The following is a 16,758-nucleotide window of genomic DNA, read 5'->3' on the forward strand; positions in this document are numbered from 1 at the left end:
GCCCTCAGCAAAATCCGTGCAACAAAACCTGCTCCTCACCACAGTGACCAGGATCTGCTCTTAATAACGGTTGTAGTTGTTGCAGGAGTTGACAGCCAGGAGTGCAGCGGGTGTAATGTCCACGTAAACCTGCAAAACTAGAAAGCATAGAAACTCCAGGGTGAGAAGTCGAGTTAGTAACATGAGACATGAATGCAAACAGATGACAAGAGAGATGGGCTTGATGCAACCCAGGAAGTCCCTGGCTGTCTGGGCCAATGGCAACATAAGGTTGATCGTGATTCACCTAACCTAACTACATTATAAGCTTTGACAAAGACGAAAGTCTTAAAGCTAGCCTTAAATGTGGGACCAATTTCTTCCCATGAAAGAAGTTGATTTTTACAAAATACTTAAGCATGATTGGAAAATCATACATGCAAAACAAAATAAGGTCTACATGTGATCATATTTAGTAAAAATAACATTCACGTGCAGAATTGACCTTTCCTCAATGCAGTGTGTAAATATTACTTTGTTATCCACTGCTTTAGGTACATCTGAAAGTACATCACATTTTGTTGATATAATAGCTTCATATTTTGTCTTATCACTACGTGACAGTTTTACTTAGGCATCACTCCTTCCTTGCAGTCATGGTGGGTGCGTGACAACGTGGCGGTTAACAGCCAATGAGGCTTTACCGTAGAATTCATGATCGTAGCGTACTTTGTATTGGTTAGAATCCAGTGCACGCCGTTGGTGAATGGGTATCTGACAAAGTGATCCCGCCCCCACATATCGTGCAGGCTCGCGGCGCGGACATCGTTCAGACCGAAAGGGGCGGTGTGTGGTCCTACTGCGGCTGGTGAGTCTTTATCTCGTCTCCAACTCAATGTTGTAGAACGGAACTGGTTTACGTCCCATTTTAAATCAACCGCATGTATCTGTGACTTGAAAAGGGGACGCGTGTAGGTTCTTGTTGTGGTGGAAATCGGAACGCAACACGTTCTTTCGCGTGATGTTGTGCCATCCCGTGTAGCGGCGTTTACGTGAAGTTTCTCCCATCATCCAGCCAGTTAAAAAAAATGTTGGAATTAATGTGGAATTGATTCTATGTATAAAACGTTTCATAAATCCAGCTGCTCCTCAGTCATGTCCAAGCATACTGTAATAGTCAACTAGTATTCAGATGAATGGTTTAATTATTTTTCTTCTTCTTCTGAGGTAGATACGTTTCATACGAACTAATAAGTTATTTGTGATAACTAGGATTTCATTGTAGGAGGTGCAGTAGGTATTAAGTTAAAAGTGTCATACAACTTCATGCAAGTGTATAATTTTGCTGTCCAAAGTGAACTTCAGGCTCATAAAGACAATAGTACTGCCAGCAGACGTGTTGGGAAGACGAGTAACTGAGATAAGATGAATCTGAATGACACGTTAGCTGTCAGCAGGAAAGTGAAGTGTGTTACTTTGACCATTGGGGGCGCTCTAAGCTATAGTCGCTTATTCATTCGTTCATTCACTCATCTTCAATACCCGCTTCTTCCGCTGTCGCGGGTCATGGCGTTGCTGGAGCCTATCCCAGCGGACTGCATGCGTGAGCCAGTGTACACTCTGGACACGACACCAGTGGACTGTGGAGCCACATAGAGACACACACACACACCTACAGGCAATTTGACAACGGCCAATTCGCATGAAGTGTATGTTTTTGGATGGTGTGGAAATCGGAGAACCCAGAGAGAACAGTGCATGGGGGCAACAGTGCTACCCACTTGCCCCACCATTCAGCCTACAGTAGTTAATCTTTTGCTAACTGTTCTGCAGTCTTCTGATGTCATGTTTGAAGTTTTGATTTTGTGATTTTTACTTTTTTCAAATGTGAACAGTAGAATATTTTTAGATTTAGACTTTTTATAGATAAAGATACTTTTTTAAAATTTCCCAGTTTGGGATCATTAAAGTAAATACAGTAAGTAAGTCAGTCCGTCCATCCATCTGTCTGTCTTTGACCATTTTAATGTATCCAGATAAATGACTGTTTTTTGCGATTTTTCCCAGTTTTCTCTCCACCAAAAACTTCCCAGTCTATAATGACGCTGCTGAAGTTGCTGGCGTTGGTCTGTACCATGCTTGTTGTAGCCCTTGCTGTACCAGCTCAGGAGAAACGAATCCATCACCATGCTGATTTGAGTGATCGCATTCACAACGATGATCACAGCTTCCAGTATGACCATGAAGCCTTTCTTGGCAAAGAGGAGGCAAAGACGTTTGACCAGCTGACACCAGAGGAGAGCAAAGATAAATTAGCGTAAGTTTTATTGTTTATTTACAACAATTTTGACTTGTGTGTTTTTATTTGTCTATTCTTTTGGCTTAATTTTTTAGCTTTTTAGTTTTTGAACGAAAATGTCATGGGCTGTTACAAGTCTGAAGTTTAGGCTTTCAACAGATACAGGAATTTATTCAGTTCAATTCAAATTCAATTCAAAAAACCTTATTAGTCCCCAAGGGGCATTTGAAAGCATATTAAGCAGGATACTGTGTAAAACATACATCATCAATGTAACAGTGTAATTTTAAACAATAAATATAAATAATTAATAGTAACATAAATATAAATACAATGTTTATGTTAAAAAATAATTTAAAACCCAGTTTATTCAGAACCAAGTGAGTTAGTTCAAAACCTACTTAGTCTAAGGCCCCGTCCACACGATAACGGATATTTTAAAAACACAACTTTTTTGTTGTGTTTACGCCTTCCATCCACACGACAACGCAGATATCCGGAACGAAAACGCAACTTTTTAAAAACGCTGGCCGAGGTGGATTTTTAAAAAAACGCTGGGTCTGTGTTGTCGTTTGGACGGCGTATCTGCGACTTTTTAAAAACGCTGACGTCTTGCCTGTGACGAAAACTGCTGTGACGTCATATTTATGGGCCGGTGTGTTGTGACAACAAAACATGGAGGATTCCTGTTGGATAAAATTTGACTCAATACTGCCACCACATGGTTTGGCATGCTTATAGCAGTCTTTGAGAACGCACTGCTGCGTTTACGTGTGGACGGAGATTTTTTTAAAAACGCTGTCGTGTGGACAGGAATCGTTTTCGATGCGTTTTGAAAAAGTTTCGTTTTTAAAAAAATCCGTTATCATGTGGACGGGGCCTAAAACCTAGTTAGTGTAGAACCTAAGTTGCTCAAAACCTAATGGGTTAATTAGTTGGTCAGTTGAACTTTTTGCGCTTCAAGATGCAAGACTTCACTACATTTTTAGTTGGTGATCACATGATACCATACGCGCATGCTATTGGTTGACAGTGTACGGAAGTGCGATGCATTCCGTGAGTCTCGGAACGTAGAGCACTTCCGTGTATTAAAGAAACGCTTAAAAGTGTTTTAAGCAGTCTATAAAAATGTAGGAAAAGGTAATACAGATATAAGGTGGTGTAATATCAGTATGGGAGGGTTCATAAACGTTTAAATTACCGGAAATAATAAAATAGTTTGTTACTATATTGCGGAATTTTGTTTTTTGCGGGCCAACACTGCAAGTCACGAGGGATTACTGTAGTTACTTTAAAACCTAGTTAGTTAGTTATTTCAAAACCTAGTTGACAAAAACCTAGTTAGCTAGTTCAAAAGCTAGTTAGTTTAAAACCTAGTTCAAAACCGTAGTTCAAAACTAGTTAGTTCCAATCATAGCTAAAACATATGTACATAAAACATATACACTACCTTTCAAAAGTTTGGGTCACTTTGAAATGTCCTTATTTTTGAAAGAAAAGCACTGTTTTTTTCAATGAAGATAACTTTAAACTAATCAGAAATACATTTTATACATTGTTTATGTGGTAAATGACTATTCTAGCTGCAAATGTCTGTTTTTTTGTGCAATATCTACATTGGTGCATAGAGGACCATTTCCAGCAACTATCACTCCAGTGTTCTAATGGTATCATGTCTTTGCTCATTGCATGAGAAGGCTAATGGATGATTAGAAAACCCTTGTGCAACCATATTAGCACATCTGAAAACAGTTTAGCTGATTAGAGAAACTATAAAACTGACCTTCCTTTGAGCAGGTTGAGTATCTGGAGCATCACATTTGTGGGATCAATTAAATACTCAAAATGGCTAGAAAAAGAGAACTTTCATGTGAAACTCGACAGTCTATACTTGTTCTTAGAAATAAAGGCTATTCCATATGAGAAATTGCCAAAAAACTGAAGATTTCTTACAACGGTGTGTACTACTCCCTTCAGAGAACAGCACAAACAGGCTCTAACCAGAGTAGAAAGAGAAGTGGGAGGCCCCACTGCACAACTGAGCAAGAAGATAAGTACATTAGAGTCTCTAGTTTGACAAATAGACGCCTCACAGGTACTCAACTGGCAGCTTCATTAAATAGTACCCGCAAAATGCCAGTGTCAACATCCACAGTGAAGAGGCGACACCTCAAACTTCGATTTGTCCGTCCATAACACTTTTTTCCAATCTTCCTCTGTCCAATGTCTGTGTTCTTTTGCCCATATTAATCTTTTTCTTTTATTGGCCAGTCTCAGATATGGCAATGTCTTTGCCATTCTGCCCTGAAGGCCAGCATTCTGGAGATCTCTCTCTCTCTCTCTCTCTCTCTCTCTCTCTCTCTCTCTCTCTCTCTCTCTCTCTTATATATCAGAAATGTGCGGTCATCTGCCATAATGACAAAAAAAATGAAAAATGGAAGACATAAATTAAATGCTTATATTTAACCAGTGATGCGTATTATAAAGTTACTTTCTATTCAACATCACCAATTTTAGATTATTTTTACTCAAAATTGCTGAATTTTCACCCATACCGCTACAATCGGGGAAGAGAGCTGCGGTGAGGCATCAGTCCGCCGAGCGTCACCATAGATTGCGCAATGGCTCGGCTCGCTGTGCTGCTATGCTATACAGTAAGACCGTAATGCTATGTCGCTATTAAAATGTTCAAACACGTTAGCTCTATGAAGTTAATTTCTATAATTTAGCTAATTTATATAATGTACAGTGTTTTTTGTCAACAACTGCATGAGTGTAACATCTTTCTTGAGTTGGGCGGTTCTGAAACCACTGGGATAAGGCTCTATCTAAGGCACGATGCTGTCGTGCCTCATTGGTAGAGGGCGCTGGTGATCCCAGGGAGTCAGCTGAGGAGTCTTCTTCCTCGGCCGTGGAAGAAGTGACAGTAAACTACAGCCATTCATCTGTTTTCCGCTCGCCTTCCGTGCAATATAATTTTTTTTGCTGCTTTTGAAGAAGGAGCGGCGCATGGACTTCATTTATAAGTAAACATAACATATAAACAAACATGTAGGTAACAACATAACATATTTTTTAATCAGATGTGCTTATTTGTGTGTTACAGTTTGTACGTGTGAATAATTCTGCTCTGAAACTTTAAAAATAACCCACTCATTGTTGATAATTAAATGGTGAATAAGCTACACTGTAGGTTCATATGTTTGTAAATCTAATTATGATGAGATCAGTGCCTCACCAGCCATGAACCTCACCGCATGTCACTGATTATATATATGTATATATATATATAATATAAACTCATGTGTCATGTGTGTAAGCAAAACGTTTTCTATCGGGGGGCATCTTCCTGCGACGAAAACTGCTGACCCATCTCTACATGTACAGACAGAATGGACGGAGTTAAAATTGGTTATTTTCTGACGTATAACAGCTCCACATCGAGAGACACATTGATAAACATGATTGACAGTTAGATATTTGTTTGTATGTTTCTCTCTTTATGAATCATAAAGTTTCTATATTTATTCATTCATTCACTCATCATTCATTGATTCATGTTCCTTGCCGACGCAAGTTCTGGGTCAGACTGCTGGTGGGAGAACTCTGATGGAGGTCATCACTGTGTTTTCCCACCAGTAGGCAAGGCATTCCGGTCACGTTCTTGGAGTTGTTCTGCTTATAAACGTGTTTATCCAACGCACTTATGCGGCTACGTGTGGACATGGCCTGATTCAGGTAGTTGTTCGGTTTGTGCCGCGAGTTTTGACAGCGATATGAGGTGGGTGTTTTCTAAAGCAGGGGAAATATTGTCAAAAAATAAGAAATCACCCAAGACCTGTCATAGTGGACAAAAATGTTGTTTTTAAATAGAAACCAATGATATGACCAAAGCATAATCCCAGGCTATACGTCAACGTTACAAAAGCACAATCATTGTCCATACCCCAACCCCAACCACCCTCCCCTCACTGTACATGTTTACTGTATTTTAATTTTGCCATGTCCGAATGATCATTTTCAATACTGACATTTTGTGTGTGTGTGTGTGTGTGTGTGTGTGTGTGTGTGTGTGTGTGTGTGTGTGTGTGTGTGTGTGTGTGTGTGTGTGTGTGTGTGTGTGTGTGTGTGTGCTGTATATGTGTGGACGCATTTGGAGTTAAACAAAAGTAATTTCCCTACAGGAATTATTAATAGATTTATTTATACACATACACAGTGTACTGCCATCATTAAAATATACATGTTTTAAATACTTCCTTGTTTTGCTGACAGTTTTATTCACAGGCTTTCTGCAAAATGCCACACACTCCAAATTTAGTCGTACTAGAGCGGCAGTGGCTCCGGGGGCGGGGCGGCAATGCCTCAGCAGTAGAGCAGACATCTTGAAGACAGATCGCCCAGCCATTGGTGTCTGCTCACCTCCCAGCCACTGCTGGGAGGTGAGCCTTGAGGCGCCCTTGAGCCAGGCGCCATACCCCCCACAAGACGCTGATTGGGCGTGATCCCCCATGCGCAACCCGTCACTCTGCCTCCCCTTTTCTTCTTTAAATGAAGCCTCAAGAGGCCTCGAACCGCAGTGAACCGATTAGGATGAAAAGCTTCAATGGTTCATAGGGCTTCATCTGCCCATCACTAACTACATGGACTTCCCAGTTAACATAATTTTAGAGTTTCATAACTGTTCAGGCAATTTTCATGTTTTTGAGCAGAGTCCAAATAGCAGACACCAAACAGAAAACGGCAACAATGTATGGGTGAAACTAGCTGGCTAGCACCAACAGTCTGTCAAGCTGTGGTTTTTGTTTGGAATTGGACAATCGATGCAGTATCCAAAATGCTCCTCGGGCATCTTACAAAAATGCTCTTTGAGTAACTACATACAGTTCTGTTCATGTTGTCAGCTATCACAACTATCACTTCTCTAAAAAATCCATGATTTGCCACCACAAAGTCGTTACGTCACCACGTTGATTTGTCACTATGTTGGGTGTGCTTGGTTTATAATACCAATACATTTGTTTTCATATGTTCGGTAAGAAATCAGATGTTATTGTTTTATTGTGGAATTTTCACAGGTTCCCACTATAGTGTGTGTGTGTGTGTGTGTGTGTGTGTGTGTGTGTGTGTGTGTGTGTGTAATATATATAATATATTTAAACTTGGTTGAAACATGGTTTTAGTGTCAGCTAACACCATAACTCTGCTCAATCTTTACCCACAGAAAAATTGTGGACCGCATTGATACTGACAAGAATGGCTATGTGAGCCACACAGAGCTACATAATTGGATCAAACACCGGCAGAGGAGGTACATTGAGGAAAATGTGAACAAACACTGGGATGACTATGACAAGAACAAAGATAACATGATAGCCTGGGAGGAATACAAAAACACCACCTATGGCTACTATCTGGGTAAAATATTTTAAATGTATTCATTTTATTACTTTTCTGAATGTTTTTCTGCCTTGTGTCCTAAAAACTGTTTGTTATGGAAGAGACCACATGAACTGTGCTTAATTAGCATTCATAAGTTTTGTATCCTATCGTTAGTTGTGTGTGTGTGTGTGTGTGTGTGCGGGTGCATGTGTGTATTTTAATATATGTAATATAATGTAAAACATTAATAACATAATGGAAAAGCTATGACATTGCTCAGTACCTGGAGGGAACCCAACTAGATATTGGGAGAACATTCAAACTTCACACAGAAAGATCTCAGGTCCTCAGGGGGTTTTGAATGCTGGACCTTCTTGCTGTGCTTACCGTTAAACATACTTGAAAAAAGTCTATCTCTTCAGAACATGTATGTAGTGCTGAAAATTTAACCTTAATTTCAGATGAGGAGTTTGATGACATTGAAGATAAGGCTACCTATAAATCCATGCTCATCAGGGATGAAAGGCGCTTCAAATCAGCCGATCGAGATGGTGATGGGATTGCTAAACGTGAGGAGTTCACTGCATTCCTTCATCCTGAGGAGTTTGATCACATGAAAGATGTGGTGGTGCAGGTAGAATCCACTGACTGAAAAATATATCCATTTAGCAATGCTACAATAGTGGCTTATCAATAACACTTTGCAAACTTCTTTTGTCCCATGCGTATGTATGTTAATGCAGCTGAAATCATGATATAGATGCTTATGTACATTTTTCTATCTTTTTTTAGATAATGTAACATGTACAACATTGAGTCAGAGCTCAAGCCCAGTCATTACTTTAATCCTGAGCTACAGAAAAACATAAAATTTCAGGCAAATGTTAAATGTATTTTATTGTAAGTCTGTGCTATAATTAAATCATTATATGACTTGGTGCTTGTTCAAAACACCTCAAACTAATTCATTATCTCATTTAGGAAACAATGGAAGATATTGATAAGGATGGGGATGGCAAGGTCAGCATAAATGAATACATTGGTAGGTGACTCATTTTATTTCTAAACATCAACTTCCTCCATGGAGTACATGTGAGTGAACTTCTGCTGCTCCACAGGTGATATGTACACAATGGAGGATGGCGAAAGTGAACCTGACTGGGTCCAGACAGAAAGGAAACATTTCTTGGAGTTCAGAGACTCCAACAAGGTAAACGCTTCTCTGCTGTTCAAAATCAGGTTTCTTGATGTGTTCATTATCAACACTGTATCATGTGGGATTCCACCAAACAGCCAAAAGACACAGTTTTGTCTCATTTTGTCTAAGCTGGTTTTTGTGTAGTACCGGTGAAAACTGCCCCAAAATAAACATACCTAAACCCTACATCTTTCAGAACAAACAATTCTCAATATAGTGCGCATTTGCAAATTAACACTCCCGACTCCACCTCATCGCGGAATTTTAGTAGGCAGTCATGTAATGCCACACGCGCATTCTATTGGCTGACTACTCGGGTAGTGTGCTCCGTTCCGTGAGTCTCGGACATTCGTGAGACACAAAAGTGCTTTAACAGTCGGTAAGAGTGTGGGAAAAGGTAAAACAAATAGGAGGTGGTTTAACATCAGTATGGAGAGGCTTCATAAAGGTTTAAATTACCGTAAATAATAAGATAAATCGATTGCAATCTCAATCGCGGATTCCTGGAACTTATTAACCACAAAGAACAAGGTCGCTGTACTACAGTTTACGGTGGGGTTGTTAGTGGGGCCTTACCTCACCTTTCCAGTAGCTGAAAACATGAGACTTGCAGTATTTAATAGACTGACACTATGTAACTATGGTAACTACAGTATATACTGTAACTCAGAATGTACGTGGGTATTCTAAGGCCCCGTCCACACAATAACGGATATTTTAAAAACGCGACTTTTTTTTTGCGTTTACGCCTTCCGTCCACACGACAACGCAGATATCCGGAACGAAAACGCAACTTTTTAAAAACGCTGGCCGAGGTGGATTTTTTAAAAAACGCTGGGTCTGCATTGTCGTGTGGACGGCGTATCCGCGACTTTTTAAAAACGCTGACGTCTTGCCTGCGACAAAAACCGCTGTGACATCATATTTAGTGTGTTGTGACAACAAAACACGGAGGATTCCTATTGGATAAAATTTGACTCAATACTGCCACCACATGGTTTGGCATGCTTATAGCCGTCTTCGAAAATGCACTGGTGCGTTTACATGCGGACGGAGATTTTTTTAAAAACGCTGTCGTGTGGACGGGAATCGTTTTCGATGCGTTTTTAAAAAGTTCCGTTTTTTAAAAAGTCCGTTATCGTGTGGACGGGGCCTAACAAGGAAATGAGCTTTGGTTAAGAGAAAAATGGAGACGGGATGATTCAAACACTCCTGAAAAGTTGCAAGGTGGCGCCGTGCATATTTTAGCCTGTGCCACCACCTCTGAATGCTAACTTGCATTACAATGTGCTTTGAGAGATTTGCCAGTGTAGACCAATGCCATGGATTAGTGTGTTAGGTTACACAGGATCAGAAAGATAGACAGATGGATAAACAGAGAGATACATCACAGATTAGTTGAATATAAACAGACAGCTATTGACAGATATAGTTAGATGTATAGTTAGATAGATTTATAGTTAGATGTATAAATAAATTATATCACCAGAGATAGAAAATTTTTGTATCATTTATGCTTTAATAGGTGTGGACCTAAGCACCTAAATTTGCTGTGAATTTGTTCTTTTTTTAAGTTAATCTCCTGTAAGCATCTCTTATCAAAATATGAATGTTGGATTGTATGCACAACATTTTCACACATTTTTCCCATTTACAAATTGTCACTATCCTGTCCAGTCTCCTGCAATCTTGTCAGCTTATTACAAAATAATCGGTTCAGTATGCTGTTTTCTCTGCTGCAAGCATATAAGTGGAACAATCCTCCCCTTACTTTCCTTCTTCTCATCCTTAATACAGGGCATTGGTTTGTCTCTTAATAAGTAACACTTATACTTGTTTTGCAGGATGGCTACCTGGATGCTGGTGAGGTGGCCACCTGGATTTTGCCAGGAGAAGTTGATCATGCTGACACTGAAGCCAAACACTTGATCCATGAGACAGACACTGACAAGGTAGGTGCCAGTTTCGACACACTTCAAAATCTGATGACATCCTCTTTTATATGTCCCAACTTCCACCCAGCTTCATGACAAATGTAGACAAAATACCAGCTGCGATCCTCAAACCCCCCCCCCCCCCAACATTCTATAGTATTCACCCTTATTCAAGGTTTTTTTTTTTTGCTGCACAACTCATCCATCAAGTTTAGATAGATTGATAGATGGATACTTTATTAATCCCAAAATGAAAAATTCAGTTTTTTGTTTTGTTTGATAAATATTTGTCAAGTCGTTGTTTGTTTTTTTAATGGAAATCAGACAGGGCAACATGGGAATGACAGGGCCATAATTCACTGCTAAACATTGTCCTATTATTTCTTCTTCGTATGCTGGACTGATCGACTTTGTCTGACAACGTCTTCCATTGTTTAAGAAAGTTTGGTCTTAATTCCTTTACCAATATTTTAGGTACCATTTATCGACTATATTTGGCAAATTGACAGTTTTCAGAGGTCTGTTTTGTTCTCCCATGTTTGATTAGAGTAAAAATAGATTGTCATTCTTCAAAGGAACTCATTTATGACTAATTGAGCCTAACTCAGCACTTTTTAAGAGATAATAAATGTAATGCATAAAGTTGTTAATTATTATTTTTAGTTATTATTATTAGCATTATTAATGTTGTAATTATTAGTGGTAATATTATTGCTGAAATGGGTTTGCCTTTGCCTTGACGCATTTGTGAAAAGATTAATTGATGTAATTCTGCATTAATTATTAACAACTTTTTCCGTCTCTTACTAATGTGTTTCATCGTCCCATGTTTCCCCTCCTTGTCTTTCTTTTCAATCATAAACCAATATTGGATGGAATCTGGTGGATTGATCAACAGGACCAGAAATTAACAAAGAAGGAGATTCTGGCCAACTGGAATATGTTTGTGGGAAGCCAAGCAACCAATTATGGGGAAGATTTAACAAAGAGTCACGATGAACTTTGATACACTCAGAAACTAATTTCATTTTATGTAACACTAGTATGAAAATTCAGGTACAGTGGGTTTGAGTTTTGGGGTTTGCAATGGGACTCCGTTAGGGAAGTGACTTTTTGGCAAATAAATATACACACGTTGACTTGCGTATCTGCACAAGCATAGTACAGAAATATACTTTGTACACAAATACAGGTGATCATATGCACATATTAATTTGAGCTCAAAGAAAACATCAGTGTTAACATGTTTGTAAGTTTATTTTAAATATTTTGGAATTAGTAATAGACAACAATAGGAGTAATCTGTGGAGGTGTGCATCACAATTTTTTTTCTTTAATTTTAAATTAAGTGATGCATATCTCCACAGATTACTACTGTTATTGTCTGTTAAAATAGGATATCCCAAATAATTGAAATAAAATTACAAACGAATGAATTAAGACAACATGGTTCAATACGTCTGTGGAATGTAAGTCACCAGGATATTAACATTTGCTGCAAAAATCTTTACATAATGTTAGAAAGTATGAAAACAATATTGAAGAGGACAAAAGATGACTTCTTTGTTTTTTATAAGTTGGAATTTCTAATAAAGTACTTTTTCTACGCGTTTGAATTTTATCAAAAGCACTCTTGTAGTCAGTGTTATTACAATATAATTACTCATTTAAAAAAATAATCAGTTGTATATCATTATCTTTTTGTGACTTAGTATGCTGAAGAGGTTTAAAAACAATATTTCATAAGTTGACAATATTTCCAAAGGTACAATGAAAGTCGCTCCGCAGTATAAATCGCATCAGCCAAAAAATCCATAACCAAGAAGAATAAAGCCGTTTTAAGTCGCACTGGACTGTAAGTCACCTTTTTTTTTTGGGGGGGGGGTGGGATGTATTGAAACAATACATGTTAACAAACCCACTTGTAGTGGATGCATTCACCTATTAATCGAGAAATGGGCTTTGGCCATATCTCGAACATCTATTTCATGGTCAGTAAGGGAGGTCCTGGATGAGATGACCCTTGCCCATCAGTAAGCGTTCAGTGCTAGCGCTGCTTACAACTGTAGTGTCGGCGGATGGTGAAGCACCCCAGTGAAAACAATTGCAGTGTCCGGTTAGATCATAAACAATAAAATAATTTAAGAGGTTAGAAAGTTAAGAAGTGGTTAAGCAGCGGGAGCAAGTTGCATCAGTGTTATTCAGTTATTCACAGATATTCAGATAACTAATTTCTGCCGCTCAATTGCCGTTTTTGGCTGAATATTTCACTACTTTCACCTTGTAATCTGCAGAATATAATTTTGGGGGGGAGAAATTTGTATTGGCCACTCTTTCTCAGGTGTTCCTCACCCTGTCTCTAAGGGAGACACCAGCTATCTGCCTGAGAAAGCCCATTTTGGCCGCTAGTATCCGTGATCTCATTCTTTTGGTCATGACCCATCGCTCTTGACCATAGGTGAGGGTAGGAGCAAAGACTGAACGGTAGATGGAGAGTTTTCCCTCTTCGCTCATCTCGCTCTTTGTTGCAACATTGCATTAAAGGGACTGCAATACCGCTCCAACTGCCTTAATTCTTCATCCAATCTTATGTTCCATTGTCCCCTCACTTGTGAAAAACACACCAGGATACTTAAACTCCTTCACTTGGGGAAGAACCTCATTCCCCACTCGGAGAAGGCAGTCCACCAGCTTCCTGCTAAGAACCATGGCCTCAAAATTGGAAGTGTTGATTCCCACTCCCGCCGCTTCATACGCGACTGCAAACCGGAACAGTGAGTGCGGCAGGTCGCAGGCCGATGACGCAAACAGGACCACATCATCTGCCAGAAAGCAGCGATGTGATCCTCAGCTCAACAAACTAAACCCTCCTCATCACGACTACGTCTCGATATCCTGTCCATGAAAATCACAAACAGAATTGGTGATAAAGCGCAGCCCTGGCGAAGGCCAACAGCCACTCGGAACAAGTCTGACTTCCTGCTGAGAATCTGAACACAACTCTCACTTTGGGCGTACAGGGATTGGATGGCCCTGAGGAGAGGACCCTCACCCCATACTCCCGCAGTACCTCCCACAGTAAGTCCATGGGGACCCGATTGTATGAAGTCCACAAAACACATGTAGGCTGGATGGGCATACTCCCAAGCTCCCTCTAGGATCCCTGCGAGAGTAAAGAACTGGTCCGTTGTTCCACGACCAGGACGGTACCCACATTGTTCCTCCTCAATCTGAGGTTCGACAATCGGCCGGACCCTCCTTTCCAGCACATTGGAGTAAACTTTCCCAGGGAGCCTGAGGAGTGTGATGCCCCTGTAGTTGGCACACACCCTCTGGTCCCCCTTTTTAAAAAGAGGAACTATCACCCAAGTCTGCCACTCTTTCGGCACTGTCCCAGACTTCCACGCGCTGTTAAAGAGGCATGTGATCCATGACAGCCCCTCAACATCCACCATTTTCGGGCGAATCTCATCAAGACCCAGGGCTTTGCCACAGTGAAGTTGTTTAACTACCTCTGTGACTTTGCCCAGAGAGATTGAGGTGGGAGGAAGCCGGAGAACCTGGAGAAAACCCCCACAGATTTCTCCATGAGAACATACAAACTCCACACAGAGCCAGACTCGAACCTGGAGCCACTTTGGCAACATCGCTACCCACCACGCCACTGTGATACCCAGTCTCTACAGTTTAGAGAAATTAATTGAAGTAAAATATGATATACTGTATAGAGTAATGTAAGAGAGAGTGTACATGGAATAAAATTGACAGTAAAATAAAATTGGGGAAACAAAGTGACCATCTATGTCATAGTATGTCAAATCATGCAAACAGTAGCCAGTCATGAACATCGTCAACATTATGTCAAGAAGCGCATTGGAGATCAATTTTGCCATTGTGTAATAGATGGTGAGTGAATTTCCAGTTAAACACTGGGCAATATCATCAGTGTCCTTCCTCAAGGATGTTTCAACATGTAGACTGGGGATACTGCCACCTAAGCCACAACCTACCTTCTTATTTGTATTTATACAGTACAGTACTGCTGAAATTCTGCTGATGACAACAGATTTTACTGCCGAGTTTCTCTTTTGTCATTTCTCTCCATTAAACAGGTTATCCCTACCATCAGTTTATTGCAACATGAAAAAAAAAAAGTGGAAAGCAAGGGTTCCATTTGGGACCATGCAAAATACGGTAATCCTGCGCGTATTCATGCTTCAACATGCCCGGCTTCACTACGTTGCGGATTTTTAGTAGGTAGGGGCATGATACTGTATACGCATGCTATTGGCTGACAGCATCGGGAAGTGCTCTGCATTCCATAAGTCTCGGAACGCAGCGCACTTCTGTGTATTAAACACTTTGCAACACTTCAAACAATCTATAAACATGTGGAACAAGGAAATACAGATATAAGGTGGTTTGATATCAGTATGGGGAGGGTTCATAAACGTTTAATCTACCGTAAGTAATAAAATAAAGAGTTTGTCGCTATATTGCAAAATTTTGTTTTTTGTGGGTGGTCCTGTAACGCATTAACCGCAAGTAACATTTGATTACTGTATTGCTAAACAAAGCAGATTCTTTTTGCAAAAAAATTTATTTTGGTGAATTATCAATGATGGTGCATTCTTTATCATATCCACATCATATTTATGTGTGGCCCACAGTAATCTTGAACACCCTCAAGCTATTTAAAAGTTTCAGTTGGAGCAATTCCTTTGTGTGAATCGTAATTTAGAAGTACAGATCTTGTCACTGGAGATGTGGCTGAAAGTAAAGTTTTACATGTATTATCATGTTCACTTTATGGTGTTCTAGCATCACCCTCAATTGAAACATCATAAAAAACATTTACCATTTCTAGTCTCCATGGTAGCATAATTCTTTTATGACATTTAAAAAGGCCACACATGCACACTTTTATTTCCTTATTTCCATGCTGTCTATGTTAGGATGGCCAACTGACACTTTCTGAGCTACTTGCCAAAATGGACTACGTGAAGACCTGCACCATCACCGACTATGGAGCAATGAGGATGGACGGCCATGATGAATTGTGAAAAGCTGGAATTGTTACCTTTAATTGTTTTCTTTAATTGTCATGTGCAGCACTGTCTATTATGAAATTTATTTTAGAATATCCAAAAGTCAGTTGTGACATCAGCAGGATTTTCAAGGTACATGCACCAACTGGCATATGTTTGTCACTGAATATGGATACTTTTGTAGAAATGTAGGAACTAGTCTTGCAGCAAAGATACCAAAAAAATTAAAATACATTTCAGATGAAAGAGTAATAATTGATAATGTTTCTCTCGAAAGGTAGAAAAAGAAGAAACACTGAATATTGTCAACACATGTGCAAGTGCAGGATCAACTGACTGCAGATACACATGATGCAAGTTAATAATATAATTGAATTGGATTTGGAACCATTTATATATTATGTAATTTATTGTTTTCAACAGATATTTACTTGAGAATATAAAAATGGAAATAAAAATGGAAATAAAGGACATTTAATTTTAAAATTGTACATGAATGTGTTTATGCCTTGAGTTTGCAATTTTAAAAAATATTGGAAAAAATATTTGTACCCAGGTTTGATAAATTCATAGACATATACTAAATATACATTGCATGTATAAAAGGACGAGTCAAAATTGATTTTAAGTATCTTGGGGTCTTGTTCATGAATGAGGGAAGGATGGAACGTGAGATTGACAGACAGATTGGCGCATCTTCCGCAGTGATGCGGTCACTGCATACGTCTGTCATGGTGAAGAAGGAGCTGAGTCGTAAGATGAAGCTCTCTACTTATCAGTCGATCTAGGTTCCTACTCTCACCTATAGTCATGAGCTTTGGGTCATGACCGAAAGGACATGATACCGGACACCAATGGCTGAAATGAGTTTCCTCAGAGTTGCTGGGCGCACCCTTAGAGATAGAGAGAGGAGCTTAG

The 16,758-nt window shown here is 39.5% G+C and overlaps 1 protein-coding gene across 2 annotated transcripts; it reads left to right on the forward strand.

Moving 5' to 3' along the window:
- The first annotated feature begins 801 nt into the window (after positions 1–801).
- rcn3 (reticulocalbin 3, EF-hand calcium binding domain) lies at positions 802–16,331 on the forward strand. Of its 2 annotated transcripts, none has more exons than XM_068337769.1 (8): positions 802–847; positions 2,047–2,296; positions 7,503–7,696; positions 8,122–8,294; positions 8,642–8,702; positions 8,779–8,870; positions 10,703–10,810; positions 15,748–16,331. In XM_068337769.1, the coding sequence occupies exons 2-8, from the start codon at positions 2,079–2,081 to the stop codon at positions 15,853–15,855; spliced, it is 954 nt and encodes a 317-aa protein (XP_068193870.1). In that variant the 5' UTR covers positions 802–847; positions 2,047–2,078; the 3' UTR covers positions 15,856–16,331. The 2 variants fall into 2 exon arrangements, with proteins under 2 accessions (XP_068193870.1, XP_068193869.1); XM_068337768.1 differs by lacking the exon at positions 15,748–16,331 and adding an exon at positions 11,691–12,399.
- Positions 16,332–16,758: the final 427 nt, after the last annotated feature.

This window comes from Antennarius striatus, chromosome 16 (assembly GCF_040054535.1).
Source record: "Antennarius striatus isolate MH-2024 chromosome 16, ASM4005453v1, whole genome shotgun sequence".
Taxonomy (NCBI): domain Eukaryota; kingdom Metazoa; phylum Chordata; class Actinopteri; order Lophiiformes; family Antennariidae; genus Antennarius; species Antennarius striatus.